We start from the raw sequence: 16,633 nt of genomic DNA on the forward strand, positions 1-16,633 counted from the left end.
GTCCGCTGTATGTAGCTGTTTTGGAACAATATGTAAAATACTGTGGAAAAACTTGACATGCATTTGTTTATTCTTTCTGACAGGCCCTCCTCAAGAAAACATGGCAAACCCTAAAGAGAAAACTCCCATGTGTTTGGTGAATGAGTTAGCCCGTTTCAACAGGATTCAACCTCAATACAAGCTGCTGAATGAGAAAGGGCCTGCACATGCTAAGGTAATGTTAAAGGGTCAATGAAACCCTAAAGCACGTTTTTTGTACAGGATGCACATCAATGAAAACATTAACAGCACTCATTATGTTTTTTATTGAGGGAAAAGTGGCTATTTCGTTTATCCGGTTAAAAATCAAAGTTGAACCAATGCCATGAAAAGTGAGTTATATGCATTCATTCGAAGTGGTGATTGGCTGCCGTGGCTGGAGAGTACGTGTCTACATCATCAGCGTTTCTCTGCATTTTCTCAGCATTATTCATAAGAATGAACTCTTTTAATCCAATCACTGCCCTGTATTAAGCATGAGATTGCCTTACAGCAGAGAAATCAAATGTCACAAAAGACAGTTTCAGCGCTGTTCGTTCTCCTGCCAGTATATATTTGCATTTGGACACATGTTGTAAGTATACAAAGTAGAGTTTACTGTATGTATGGAGACTGTAAGTATACAGTAGAACAAAAGTGTTGTTTGCATTTTCCTCATGCGGTCAGAGCTGCAGTTTGACTGCCAATATATGGAAAATATGACTAACAATATTTAATATTTAACACGCACATGAGAGCGGTTTCTCCACGGAATGTCACGATGAGGTTAATATAACTCGCAACACTGATATCACAGTATGTATTCGGACCGTTTTGAATGGACATATTTCATATACTCTAGTGCTCAAAACATGAATCACATATTTCATCATTTCTTCTTCAAATGAAATATAAATGTGCAAATAAGGAGACTGATCATTTCAGTATGCACGGATATGTATGCAAATTTATAATCCTGATTTGTTGATATTTTTGAAGAATAATTTATTATAATGTTTTTGATTTGTTATTAATAGTTGTTAGTAGTCTGTTACAAGAACTCAGTTTTTTTTTTCTCTGCTCATATTTTAATATTAATTTGTCTGTATAATGAGTTTGTAGTAGGTCTGTGTTTGTTGTTGACTCCCCTCTTCCTACCCTCTACACTCCCATTTTTTTCCCCACAGCTTTACACGGCTGTTTCTTGAGTCTTTTTCAAATCTGAGGTGTGACGACATACATTTTGATGATTAAATGACTTAAGCTAATGAAAAATGAGTTGACTTGAACTACTGAAAATATGTTCTATTAATAACGTCATATGTTAACGTGTTTTCTGACTGAGCAGTCAAAAATCAGCATATCTGTACAGGGTAAATATAAGTTCTTATATAAAGGCCAAAAAGGGTTAAATAAATGCAAGAAGGATCACAATTCAGTATGCAAATGATGTCATCATTGCTTTCACTACATTCTGAATGGTGAACAATTTATAAATGCAAGGCAGTGGGAGATTTTAATCTTAAACTGAATATATATAAGCTGAATATAATAAATCGGTAACACTTTAAAATAAGGTTTTATCTGTTAACATTAGCTAATCACATTAAAATCCAAAGTCGTATTTGTTAACATTAGTTAATGCACTGTGAACTAGCATGAACAAACAATAAACAATTATATTTTTACTAACTAGCATTGACAAAGATTAATAAATGCTTTAAAAAAGATTGCTCATTGTTAGTTCATCTTAGCTAATGTGCTGCTAATGTGAAACTTAGGGTAGGCTATTTTCAGAGCGGCTAGCGATAGCAAGTTAGCTTTGAAAGCAAGAGATCTCATCCTCCCTTCAGAGCATCTCCAAAAACAATCCCTTCTTCAAAATACATGAATGCATAGAGCCGGGAGCAAACAAAAGCGGCACGAGACGAGAGACGGTGTTAAATTACCTCATGTCTCAAAGCACACAACATTAGAATAACAATGAAAAAAGACAACTAAAGAGCACTGACCTGTACCACCTGACTGCTGCAGATTCATTTCGGCGTTGATAGTGTTGCCATTAAAACGCATAAATTAGATTCACGAACCGCTTCGAGTATAACGTCATGGGTTTCCATCTCTTCCAAATTTACAGTAGTTATGGCGTGAATGCAGCATTAGATCGTTGTTTTGGCTCAGGCTTTTTCGTTGCTCGGTGACTGAGATCTGTCTAAAGCCTTATTCGGACGGGATTAGTTTTACATGGAGAGATGAGGTAAAGTAATTATTACTAGAGCTTTTCCGTGAATTTAGTCCCGTCCGAATGTGTCATTTCAGTAATCATTACGGACAATGTCAGTTAAGATTACGGTGACTTTTACCTTTTGTAAAAAGATCTGGAAAAATTACCTCAGGTAATGCCAATGCAGTCCGAATGCGAATGTCCTGAATGTGATTGCTGATGTTTTATTATCCTAACGCTTCCCCCTTGTGTGTTTTTTGACTTACCGGAGCTACCATTTGGACGCTAGTCTTCAGCATGCTTTCATTTAATTTCAATATGGATGGTATCCAATGAAAAAATACAATTATAAAATTAGCCAAATCGCAAAAAAATAATAATAAAGAAAACGTTTTAATATTAGTGTCAAGTAAGAGTAAGATGCTTGTCTAGCAAGCTCTGCACATTACCTTCTGTATCGCCCATGTCTAGAAAACACACACTCACACCTCTGTAAAAAACACGGAGATGTAAGTCCCGTCCGAATTGGTACATGAAATCACAGATGTTGAGTGATAATAAATTGTCGTTTAGAAAACTAGTCCCGTCCGAATAGGGCTTAACTCTGCATAACATGAAACACGCTGATGACGTAGAACTAATCTTGAACAAATCACCTACCCTGCCTTTAACAAATTAAACCTCATTGTAAAGTGCTACCAATAAATTTAAGACATATTAATTTAATTAGTACATTAATTTTATTTATTAAACTTAATACAAATATTTAACCTAAACATATTTATAGTGTTGTCTTGCAATAACTCAAATCATGTCACTCAAGACAGTCCCTCAGGTGATCCTTTTAGATCATCTTGCAAAAGTTAGGTGTATTGCTGCCAATAGCCCAAATCTGTAAAAAATAAATAAAAATGCTTAGGAAGTATGGGATAATGTGCAGTCATTAATGCAAAATAAAACCTGACATGGCAATCAGGATCTTGCATAATCTTGAAAGCTTTTATTTTGCGAAAATGACTTGCTGACGGTACATTATCCTACTTATTACATGGCTACTTAGCTAAATAAATAAATACCCGGATGTGAAATATTGATTTGAGTTATTTTGTTACATGTAGACAATGTCTAGATTAGATCAAATCTTTCACTTATCAAATAGTCCACTATATCAGAAAACAATCAGCCTAGCTCTCCTGCTGGATTGTGTGTGCAGATCTTCACGGTGCAGCTGTGCTTGGGGAACCAGGTTTGGGAGTCAGAAGGCAGCAGCATCAAAAAGGCCCAGCACTCCACAGCTACCATGGCCCTGACAGAGAGCAGTCTCCCCCGACCTCCTCCCCGCTCCCCTAAAGCCGACAGCAACAGCAACCCAGGTACACACATCTCTCTGGGACATTATAACTGGGCATCCTATGCTGTAGCAGAGCAGCGTTCTTCACAGGGGTCCGGGGTGGGATTGTAGGTAAACCATTTTAGCATCTTGGACGATATGGTGTCCTCATCACTATACTAGGGCGTTAGGACGCACACAGACCACATGGTGAGCACCCCCTGCTGGCCTCACTATCACCTCTTCCAACAGCAACCTTTTTTTCTCAGGAGGTCTCCCATCCAGGTACTGACCAGGCTCAACCCTGCTTAGCTTCTCTGGGCAACCAGTTTTGGGCTACAGGGTGAAATGGCTGCTGGCGCTAAGTAATAGGCTGTAAAGTATAGCAGTGTTCTTTAGTGGGGGTCCAGGGTAGGCTTTCAGGTCAACATGCAGAAGGGGTTAACCACTATAAATATTTAGCCAAATGCAGGATATTATATAATATTATATATTATATAAATATAATCTAAAGTACAGCATTGTTCACCATGTATTTCTTCACCATGAATTCTGCTGTTAAACACTATTATTATAAAAAATAAGTTGAAATTGTTGTTATTATTAATTAAATTATTTATTTATTTTAATTATTTATTCTATTTTTCAATTTTTTCTGTAAATTTTTCAGTACATTATGGAACAGGGGGTCACTGATCCATCTTTTTCCTTTTTGCAGGTAGCATCACTCCTACAGTGGAGTTGAATGGCTTGGCCATGAAGCGAGGGGAGCCAGCTATCTACAGACCCCTGGACCCCAAACCCATTCCCAACTACAGAGCCAATTACAACTTTAGAGGAATGTTCAACCAGAGGTATGTGCTTCAGCCTGAGGATTTTTTATTAGGATGTCAATGTCTCTGAAGCAGAACTGTTATTATCATGAATGCTAGATTCTAGGAGTTTCAGTTTCTGGTAGATGTATTATTTGTCAGTACTGCCATCCAGTGGTGTCACACTTGTGTTAGGTCAAACATAAAGTGTACAGTGAACTCAGATTGGCTGTCCAAATAGGGTTAAGTAGGGTCTGATTTTAGAGATTGACCACTGTATTCAAAATTTTAAAGATTAAGATGCATGGTGTGATTTTGTACTAAGCTTTCGCTGTTGGTCAAGAGAACAACTTTTGGGAATGTGATAGAAATTTTGCTCATTACCATTAGGTGGCAGTATTGCTCTTTTTTTCTTTGAGGACTTTGACTGCACCCATTTTTTGCATAAGACATCAAGAGGAAACCCAACACACTAACAGAAATATAAAAGTAAACAAAACAGTATAAATACATGTATTAATATTGCCATATGTTTGGATGATGATGTGTTGGAAAAACTGACTTTCATAGTCTTTTTTGAATGTTTGGTTTCTAAATATCTTTTGAATCATGATGGCTTCATGCTTTTGACAGACAGTTACAACACACACACACACACACACACACACACACACACACACACACACACACACACACACACACACACACACACACACACACACACACACACACACACACACACACACACACACACACACACACACACACACACACACACACACACACATTGTGGTTGGCATGGATTGCAAGTGAACTCTTTTATTCTTATTTAATGTAGTCTGGGTCATATTTTCTTCTACCTTTCCTTTCGTTCATTGTTTTTGAGGATGAGGGCTTGTCTCACAACCTGCCCATGTCGACATCTGCCCTATTTGATTTGTGCTGCAAAATATCTAATTCGATTTCTAGCGATATTTTTGAAGATTCGCTATACTTTTGTATATGCTTAGAGCTTGAGTGAACATTTAGCTCCGTAACGAATTTTTTTTTATGTTTTTGCAAACTTTGAGTCGTTGTTGGTGAGGTTTATTCCAGCTGAACTGGCAAGAATGAAAAGAAACACGCCGACACTGACGTATTCATCCGCTAAAAGGCATGAACAGCGAGAAGCAATGTTGACACTAATCTGAAAACTACACATTACAAGGAGCACATTACACCTTAATCCTGTTGTCATTTGAAGCTTTTATTTAGACATTTGCTTTCGATTGAAGCTCTATGGACACTGTGAGAACAAAGACGAGGTGAGAAACCTGAGTCTTGTAATGCTAAGATCCCAACCTGGTATCAAAAAGCATTAAAGGGCCTGCGTGTAGTGATTTTATGGAAAAAAATGCATATACGTTTCTTCGCCGCACATCTAGAATTTCTGTGATGTAGTCTTTGAAATAGTAATACAACAAGGAGCCAAAGTAAATCGGATCCTCCGTGTGCTTACATCATTTTGGTGCGGAGCCTGGCCGGAGACCACCGTGAGGGACTGTTATAGATATTAATGGTGTTGCAAATGTATTCTACGCTTGAGTTTTCTGCCCTCTCCTCAATCAACACAGATTCTCTCAGAGGTGTTACAAGCCTTGTATAATTTAAGCACAGATTCACTTATTCACAGCTCTCTAATTGAAAGGCTTTATTAGAATATTGATGTTGTGACGTTGTTCATTATGGAGAAGAGTAATTGCATTGCTGTAGTAAGTTGAGGGATTATGAGACTGAGAGTATTGGCTATATATATATATATATATATATGAATATGTATGAATATCAGGAAGGATATTGATTAGCGAAAATGTATTTTGATTTATGAATTGGTTAAAGGGGTCATATCATGAGGAATCTTTTGAGATGTATAATAACATAGTCTGACTTCTGTAAATCAGAGTAAGCTTGTTTTGTGCTTCTGAAACTTTGTTATAGAGCTGAATAAATTTGAGTTAATAAGGAAGAAGTGGGATGTTATTATCGGAAAATCGTAGTTTAGTGTAGCACCTACAGCTCTGCATATCTTCTGAAAGTTACCAGTGTTAGAAACAAGTGACTGATTTTTGTTGGCTTAATTTAAATAAAACACATTTTACTGACATTATGAATGGACCCTTGATCGACATTTTAAGTATTAATGAAATACTTAAACAATGCATTAAAATCAGCTTTTTCTACTTCAGTATGTGCATTTACATGCACTTTAATAGTTTGATTTTAGAAATAATTTGTCTTTTTAAAATAAAAACAACTGAAATTGTACTGGTCTGATTTTGGCATACTAACAGACCTTGATAATACTATTGTATCTTTGCTTCGTCTGGCATGTATACGTTGATCATGCGTTGATCAAGTTTGGGGTCTGTACGATTTTTTGAAAGAAGTCTCTTATGGTTACCAAGGCTGAATTTATTTAATTAAAAATACAGTAAAAACACTCATAATTGTGAAATATTTCTATTTTAGTATATTTTTCAAAGGTAATTTTATTTCTGTGATTGCAAAAATGAATTTTCAGCAGCCATTACTTCGTCACATGATCCTTCAGAAATCATTCTGATATGCTGGTTTGGTTCTTATGAAACAAATGTTTCTTATTATCAATGTTGCAAACAGTCGCTTAATATTTTTGTGGAAACCATGATATTTTTTTTAGGATTCTTTGATGAATTGAAAGTTCACAATAAAAGCATTTATGTTAAATAGAAATATTTTGTAACTACCATTTTTTTAATGGTAGTCTATACTTGGAAAGAAAGATTTAGCTTGGTTATACCTTTGCTTGTATTTACTGATATCCACTTATTACAGTCCTGGCTAACTGAGTCTGAGCTGTATTAACTCACTCGTCATATCCTCTCTCAGTCCATAGAGACGGCAGTGGTGCAGATTAACAAAAGCATCTTTTCTGAGAAACAAATCATGTACCCAAGAGTTTAAAGTGGAGCTGTAAATTCCTCATTATCCCAGCTTAGTTAGACTCAGACCAAATCTACACCCTCATCCTGGCTCAGCTTATGTGTGGATCTGAGTAAGAATTAAGCTGCAGTCTGGAAGCATCACAGAGTTACCTCAGTTATACAGGCCTTTGCTCTGACTAACATCAGCCTTTGTGTTCCTAACAACATTTTGTATGCATCTGCCTTGGGGAGCGCCTGCATTCTTTCAGAGTCGAAATTTGGATGGGTTTTTTCCGGGACGACCTCACCTTCTCTTATTTGGGCATGACAGTAACGTTGTGTCTGTGCTTAACTGTTACAGTAATGAGGATAATTACTGTTGAGCCTCTCCAGTGATATTTCCTGGTTTGATATTGAGCTGTGGCAGCAAAGACTGGAAGCTCAGTGGAAGAGAGCTTGTTAGCCGAGCCGGCGTAGTGGAGGTGGAAATGCGTCACTGTCTAGGCCAAATCAGCACCTTGGTTTGTTTTGATTGCAATAAAGATAAAATGGCTCTGAGGTAAGGTTGGCTCAATACCAGATTTTGCCTTTATTCTGGTACCCCAGCATCCATACCTTCCTCCATGCAAAAAGATGGTAGGTATAGGCCACTACATATGGGTGATAGATTTGCATGTCATTTAAGTGGAATGTTTACTCATAGGCTAATTGAAATATACCGTATTTTAATCAGGTAAAGTCAAAGGATGAACAACTATCCATTAATAGTGTATAATATTTATCTAGAAAAATATTATCACAAGGTGTGCATCTTAGCATATTTTCACATTGAATTTCCAAATTGGAATTTTCTACTTATATTCCAGAATACAAAAATTGATCAAGAAAATATTGACCATTACCTTACTTGATGAAATGGAAACACTTAAATAAAAATATGAATGACACCATTACTGTGCGTGCTCGACAGGGAGTTCCTCAAGGTTCAGTGTTGGGCCCAACTCTGTTTAGCATATATGGTTCCACTTGGGCATATTAATAGGAAGTATGGCCTTGGGTATCACTGCTGTGCTTATGATACTCAAATTTGCATCACCACTAGCCCTGATGTCAGCTGCATGTAGCTGTTTTGAGGGAGATCAGAATTTGAATGCACCATAATTTCCTGAGACTGAATTGTTCCAAAACTGGGCTTATGCTGATTGGTACGGTACGATGGCGGCCTCTTGGAATGTTGATTATATTAGTTTGATAATTGTCGATTCCAATATACTTCCCACTTCACAGGTATGGAATTTGGGTGTCATTTTTTTTAAATCCTCACCTAACATTTAATGAGCATATATTTAAAAAATATTGGCAGTTTTTTTACTTTTCTCTAATGCAGAAAGGCACATACATGTCTTTATTACGTCCAGATTTGACTATTGCTCTCATTTATTTTAAAGTTCTCGTTTTAACATTAAAAAAAACATTACATGGGATGGTGTATCTTTGTGATCTCATTAATCCATATACTCCACCATGGTCTCTCTGTTATGCTACACTTTCTTTTCATCAGCCTTCATGTGAATTTCATTGTAAAATGATCATGGGGGAAAAGAACCTTTTCCTACAAAGGCTTTCTTACAAAGTTATGGAATGCTCTTCACTTCACTATCAGGAATGCTCCTCTGGAACATTTAAAATAGTTAAATCACATTTATCTAAGGTTGGTTTTAACTAACTTACTGTTTTCTTTGATCTCTTTTATCCTTTTTGCTCATTATTTTCCTTTTGTCTGTTTTTACTGTAGCGCTTTGGGTGTGAGAAAAGCGCATTATAAACAAAATGTATTATTATTAATTAATTATTGGTAATTAATGATGCACCAAAATGTAGGCACATTAGCCTGGTTAAAACCAGACCATTCTCAGTAGTAACTGAGTTATGGTCTGGCAAAGCTCCATTAATAACTAATTTCCAAAGGGGCGTCACCAATGGACGTCGCTCAAATGCCTCTGGGCACAATTGAATAGACCTAAAACCAATCAGAGCGATCGCAATCGTCATCGTGTAAAGCCATATGCTGCGTCCCAATTCGCCTACGCCATAAAAGTATGTACTCTTTTTGTGAAGAAAGGGTATTTACTTTTGAATGTGTAGCAAAAAAGTAGGCAAGCTTTGGGACATACTACTTCGTCATCTTTATCGGACGGATCTGTCGCGTGCATCCTATCACTTAAACTGCCCTGTCAATCATCTTGTCACAGTTAAAATCCTCTATTACATCTAATTTCATTTCCTACCGTTTCTGAGAGAAATGTAGCAGCACGTTCATCTGCCAGTGGGTCTTTCAGGGAGACTGTCCTCATGTGTTTGCAATTTTAATATAATAATGCATTTAAAAGTTGAGTGCGCTTCACCAACGGACGTCGCTCAATGCCTCTGGGCGCAATTGGACAGACCTAAAACCAATCAGAGCGATCGTCATTGTGTAAAGCCCGCCTCAACGTTTCTGATTTGGTGCCGCGATTTCGACGGATTAGAAATGGGCTTGAATGGGCTCTTTGCCAGACTACTTGCAGAGCAAATCTAAATTTGCCGGAAGTTGTCTGGGTTTTCCCAGGCTATTGGCACATATTTTCGTCTGCCTAAATTAGTGTCACTAATTACTAAGCAATGCTGTATTCAGTCGATGTGTGAGCAAAAACTTCTCTAAACATTTGTGGCACACCTGCGTACCATCCAATAATCACAATAAGCTCTGTGCATGTTTCTTTTACGTTCTGTCAATTTTATCATGAAATTTAAAGAATAAATGTGGTTTTGACACTCTTTAATTTGGCATACTGGCATATCACATTTTTGACAGGGTTTGATATTTGCTGAACTTTAAAATGTTCTATTTTTCCAACTGTGTACCCCACAAACCTACACTGAGGAGCAGAGATTGAGAGATAAGTATAGAAACCTGTTTATTGCTCTTGTAGATGTGACTTTCAGAATGAAACCTGTCCTTCATGACCGACAGTTGTTTCGTTTTTAGTAGGTTGCTTTTGTTATGTCTTTGGCATTTGTTTTACACCTTCTGAATATATTGGAAAATAAAAGGATGATTTATGTTTGTGGCATTGCTGTTAGCAAGATAAGTAAAAGATAGTAAAAGGATGGTGCTTTACACTCAACAACTACTCCCTCAACAAAGAAATGCAATGTTTAGTCATTACACTATCATTCCTGATTTCAGTATTTCAGTGTTTCTCATCCATATTCATTTTGGTGAAGGGGAAATCTTTGTTCTGTGGAAGTGATTTATCTTTCCCGTTACATCTGAGTCATATTTTAGGAATCATGTTGGTCACCCTCAAACATTCCAAAGATAAAGCTGGTGAACATGACTGGCATTAAGATAGTCATGCATAAATTGTCAGTCAGTCAGTAGTTTACAGGGCTATTGTAGTCAGCTAAAACTGAAACTAAAAACTTTTTTTTTAAAGCTACTTGAATTGTGCAACATTTCTCATTTTCATTTAGTTTAACTTCATGTCTAAACATTTCTAAAACTAAAGCTTATACTGTGTGTGTGTGTGTGTGTATATATATATATATATATATATATATTCACACATATTTAACAAAACTATTAAAACTGACAAAAACACACAACAGTAGTTGTGTTTACTAAAAATTTAACTAATATGAAAATGAATATGGAAAATATAAAAATAAAAATCGATTCAAAATATCAATAAAAAATATTAGTATCTCAGTTACTAAAATAACACTGGCTGGTTACAGGAAAGGGATGAAAAGTTATTTGCATAATGAAAATTGCAGAAGAAATCTTCTGACCTCACAGGAATTCATTTATGTATCATTTCAAACACTCTTTACTAGAGTACTGTGTTATACAGAATTACTGTCTGCATCCATTTAACACTTTTTATTTTATTTTTAGTTTGGCACTTTAGCTGCCAAGCCAGACAAATGCCGTTAACCCTCTATTTTTTCACTTATTCGCTGTTCAGAAAAAAGGGCAACAAATTGCATTGCTGAATTTAAAAGGAAAAATAATTTAATAATTATTAATAACATTCTGTTTTTAAGTCACAAGACATTTGTTGTTCTCCCAGGGAATTCTGAGAAGGATTCCCTTAACTGTAGTTTTCATGAGTTCCAAATGTATTAATCTATAAAAAAAGCATAATGTTAATTAGAGTACAAATCGATAACTTTAAATAAATTCAAAAATGTATACTACCTTTTAAAAGTTTGGGGTCAGTAAGATTTTTTTTTAAAGAAATGAATATTTATTTAGCAAGGGTGGATTAAATTGACAGTAAAGACATTTATAATGTTGCAAACATTTTCAATTTCAAATGAATGTTCTCCTTTTGAACTTTCTATTCATTAAATAGTAAAAAAAAAAAAAAAAAATCATTCTAATCAAACATCTACTTGATAATACTCCCTGAGAAGAAACATTATCTTTGCCTGGAGTGCAACAACCCAGCCATTGAATTTACAAGGGACAGTAAACTTCCAATTAAATTCTGTATGATGACTCACTAATAATCAAGTTATTTCATATTCATTAACCAGTGGCCAGGGCTGTAATCTTATGAAGGACCACCAAACAGCACTTTGGAGAATCCATTAAGCATTCCAACAATATGATGTCTGTGTCCAGACGTACATCCAGGAGGCTGCCAGAATCCACAGTTCATAAACGATTGAATAAAAGTGCTGTTATTAGGGTTCTGTGCTTCTCGCATAAGCAGCTGCCAGAATAATCACTTATTTACCCAATATCAGTATCAAATGCTGAAATGACCCCAGCCCTGCTTCTGTTTGAGGGCTTTAGGCAGAAAATTTTGTCATCGGGGCAAATTGCCAGAAACTCATAAAGCAAAGGTTTATGTGCAGCTCTTGGGTTACGGTGGAATAGTGCACGATTCTGGAACGTTAAAAAATGGACTTCTTTTAATTGATTGTGTTTTAAATGACCTTGTGGATCACTATTCTATTTTAAAAATTTTTTAAAGTTGATTTTAACTTATGAAGAAAATCTGAATTTCTCCACTGAAATGCTTGGGTGTTGCTGTGGTTGATAAGATCATTGGAGTGTATTTTTTTGTCCGTTTTTTTGTGTTTGCATTGCCATGTGGTTGCTATGGTATTCCGGGTGGTTGCTAGGGTATTCTGAGTGCTTACTGGCCCGGGTCAAACAAGCCTTTATGATATTTTGGTCTCCAGGTATGATATTAAATGCATATCTGGGATTTTTGCCCATTTTATCATCTGCAGGTAGGTTTCTTCAAGCGTACTAGTGGTGTGCAAAAGTCTTGGGCACTTTAGTATTTTTACCCCCCTAAAAAATGGTTTAAGCGGTACCCATATATTGTGCATATTGTGCTTTTGAATCTCTTTTTCTTGGCATGTTTGCAGTCAACTACAACCCAGCTGCAGAGCTGCTCCACGTAATGGATCTCCCAGGTCAAATGAGGTCTTTTTGTGTGAGCTGGAGCAGTGTGAGGCTAGCTCATTGTTCTGGAGGTCTCATGCTCAGCCCAGCTGTTGTGGTCCAGCCTCATACTTGTGGTTTGTTAGCATGAATCACTCCAAAACTCACATTTATATTAAAAGGCTGGACCAGCAACTCCTTCGTAGATTCAGTGGTTCCTTTTCCGCTCTTATCTTGTTCCTTTCCGAGGGGCGTCACTCAGAACACATGACTTCCTGTAAATGATGAGGTGAGGGGTGTTTGTTGGAAATGTGTGTTTTGGAGTACTCGGCGGAGACCCTCCCTGTTGTTGCACAAGTCATGTGCCTCCCTTCACACAGAGGTGGAGTTGCTATGAAAATGCTTTTTTTGATGGTGGCATTGTTTTGTTTGGGCGAGTCATTAATGCGCTTGTGGCTTGCAGTTGGAGGACAGCTGCTTGTCTTTAAGTCATACAGTGTGTTTCTCTTCTGTGTTTGGCTCCAGGTGCTCGCTGCTTACAGAGCCACACAGGTGTGTCTCACAAGGGGTCTGTTTTGGTGTCTGTCCTTCTTTATGGTTTGATCTCTCATGGCAACCATCCAACATGTACAGTAAAGCAAATATGGGATGTCCCGAGCTGATCTCAGGGATCGGTATCGGGCCGATTAAGTATTTTTTAACTGATCTGTATCCGCTATCCTACTAAGCCCGATTCTTTATTTTACACCAGCTGTCATGCGGGTGTTGTGCAGTAGGTGGCGGTAATCACCTTTTAAGTGGGTTTGTCAACCGCCATTAAAAGGAAAAGAAGAAGCTTGAATGTGTGTGAGACGCGAGATCCAATGAGGTCTGTTCTAGCGCGTAACACACGTTCAAGATTCCGTGTTTAGCATATTTGATGCACACTTTTTTAATGAAATACTTAACTTAATTTATTTACTGTTTATTTTAATCTGTCGTCAGACTACCTGCGATGTCGTTGCCATAACACGTTGCTGTGGGTTGTGTCAAGTCAAGTTTATTTGTATAGCGCTTTTCACAATACAGATTGTATCAAAGCAGCTTCACAGTATTAAATTAAAATAATACAATAAAGTTTGTTTCAAGAGGAATTTATTGATTGATCAAATTTTATTAAATATCCCCAAAATATCCCCAACTGAGCAAGCCAAAGGCAACAGTGGCAAGGAACCGAAAAACTCCATCAGTTCTCCTCTGGCATTTATGAGCTAGAGGCCGGATTGTAGTTTGAACTGTAGGATTATATGAATGCCTGGCTGAAGAGATGCGACTTTAATCTAGTTTTAAACTGGGAGAGCGAGTCTGAGCAACGAACAGTATCAGGAAGACTATTCCAGAGTTTTGGAGCCAAATGTGAAAATGCTCTCCCTCCTTTGGTGGTTCTGGATATCCTAGGTATGACCAAAAGCCTTGAATTTGCTTCGAACTTGACTGACAGATTGGCATTCTGACACCATTAATTTAATGCTTTCTAAACCTGAAGTCCACTTATTTTCTTATTGTTGCAACTATTCTGCTTGCATATAAAATCAAGAAGTTTAAGATGTCCTTTTTTTCTTTCTTTCTTTTTTACATTTGAGCGCCTGATAAACTTTCTGCTCATTTCTGTATATACATTGGATTGAATTTATTAAAGGCACACTATGCAGTTTCTGTTTTTCTCAAACAGCGACCCCTAGAGTCGCTGTGGAGTACTTGTATTTAACGTTACTGTCGTAAATACCACTCACGCAGAGCCGTCTCTGCACTCTTCCGACCCTGCTTTCTTGGTTTTCTTCGTCGACTCTGCCATGATTCACGTCTGGAATGCGTGCTAGTGTCTTCCATAGAGGCTGCTTCATATGTTGTTGATGCATGTGACGTCGTGCCGTAAAGCAAGTCGTGATTCTCGCGAGATTTGTCAGGGCGCCATCTCTCAAACTTGCATTGCTGGTTTTGCCAGCGGCGTGCGCCCCCTGCTTTGCTATCGGGATGATTCGTCCTACTACGAGTTCGTTTACCATTGAAATTATTTCGAAGCTGTTACATTAAGGTACAAATCTTGCATAGGACTTTAGGGTTTTAATTGACTCATTAAAAAGAACCGGTTTATTTGTTATTTGTTTGTGAATCAGGATTTTCGTGATTGACTCATTGAACAGAGCTGGTTCATTAGAATCATTTGTTTATTTATTTGCAGTAGAATGACATGTTTGTTGATATTATGTAAATTATACTATAGATTAGGATAGTTAACAAATAGCGTGTAAAAAAAAAAAAAAAAAAAAAAAAGCTCACTTCATGGCACTACAATCGCAGATAAACCTTTTCTAATAAATTCCATCTGAAAGTTGTGAATGTTGTGATCACAGCAGTTGCTATACTGTCTTAATTAAAACAATCAGCTACTAGCATTTAAACTAATGCTGTAAATGAGGACAGAAGCAGCTGTGCCGGGCATCAGTCCAGCTTAAAACCATAGTGCCAAAGTTTTTTCATTAGCAGTAAATGGACTGACACTAAGTGCTCCTGGTCCAATCTGAAGAGTTTGATGTATGAGTTATATCCGCCACCGTCTCTTCCTGCAAATGAGAATGACCAATTAAAACTCAAGATGTACAAATACAATCTTAATAAGCCAGTGTCATTTTAAATCAACCATAACGAACCGAGGAGGGTCGGAATTTGACTCGCTGCTGCATTTCTGAAGTGATAAAACAGGGGAAACCTACTGATTAAACAGCAGAAAGCTTTTTAATCTCATGTTTGCAAGAGGAACCATAACACACACAGCAGAGGAATTTGGGTTTAGCTGACCTTTAATTAACATTATAAACACTGAAGTTCTGTACTATGTCATCCGAAAGGCAGATCAGGGGCTTTTTAATGGGGTATGTGGCTTATTTAGCCATTCTGGCTGTACTCTCTATTGTTAAGGACCATCAACCTCTGCTACAGCCCAATTAATGCCGGACCATGAATACTTAGCCGTGATTTTATACAGTTTTCGAGTCCAATGTGGATTGGATTCAACACCACCTGCTGATTTATTACAACGCTTTTGAAAGTGGCATGCTACCAAAATAAGTCTTTTGTACTACTTTAATACCAGCCAAGTATTTGTTTCCTGTATTATGTTGGTTCATACAATAATTCTGGTGAAAAAGCCCCATGGTGCCCCTGCCTGTGCTGTTGTATGTCAGTGGATGGTGTCTTTGAAGGCATCACACATCCTCCTTTCTTCATGGGGGGTTTGGTTTGCTCCATGTCTGTTGCCTTTCCATATCCCCTCCTGTGACAAGTCGCATGTAGGAGGTCTTCACCCCCTGATGACAAACCTTTTGTGCTCAAGTGGGACGCTTTGTGGTATCATTTTGTCATTTTCCTTTACTCACATTTGTGGAAAAAGCTCCAGCAATGTGAAAGAAATCGACACATGGAGGGGATAACAGGAAGAAGTATATTTTCCTTCTTTCTCAGGGGTACGTTGTCCTTTCTTGTGCAGAGGTTTTGAAGTAAATCTGTGCCATGCATGACCATGATTCAGGGACTGGTCAATAAAGTGCCATTGTCCTGTTGACCCATTTGATTGTGATTTTTCCCCCCTTGTAGTAGAGGGTGTTTTTCACTTTCTGAAGGCCTGAGCTATAAGACTATGGTTGTTTGGCTTCCCAGACATTGATTGTGTCACAGTTTGTCAGTACCAAATTAGTTATTGGCCAAAATATTAGACATACTATAATAGTATATAATTAATGTTAAAATGACTAATATGGTGATGGCTAAATTCACTTGTAGCGCTTCACTTGTAAAAAAGATCCATTGTCAATAATTTAGTGA

At 37.3% G+C, this 16,633-nt stretch overlaps 1 protein-coding gene and 1 long non-coding RNA gene across 3 annotated transcripts in view; both read left to right on the forward strand.

Moving 5' to 3' along the window:
- The window catches only part of stau2 (staufen double-stranded RNA binding protein 2), a 125,380-nt gene that overhangs the window by 6,555 nt on the left and 102,192 nt on the right, over positions 1 to 16,633 (forward strand). For both annotated transcript variants that reach the window (XM_082184871.1, XM_082184872.1), the window contains exons 3-5: positions 84 to 214; positions 3,456 to 3,615; positions 4,291 to 4,426. In XM_082184871.1, coding sequence (XP_082040997.1) covers positions 84 to 214; positions 3,456 to 3,615; positions 4,291 to 4,426 — 427 coding nt within the window. The remainder of the gene's footprint in view (positions 1 to 83; positions 215 to 3,455; positions 3,616 to 4,290; positions 4,427 to 16,633) is intronic.
- Positions 11,844 to 14,541, forward strand: LOC309509924. Its single transcript, XR_014210118.1, has 2 exons — positions 11,844 to 13,794; positions 14,223 to 14,541. It is a non-coding gene; the product is annotated as an uncharacterized lncRNA (long non-coding RNA).

Source organism: Leuciscus leuciscus, assembly GCF_965113295.1.
Source record: "Leuciscus leuciscus genome assembly, chromosome: 11".
NCBI classification, from domain to species: domain Eukaryota; kingdom Metazoa; phylum Chordata; class Actinopteri; order Cypriniformes; family Leuciscidae; genus Leuciscus; species Leuciscus leuciscus.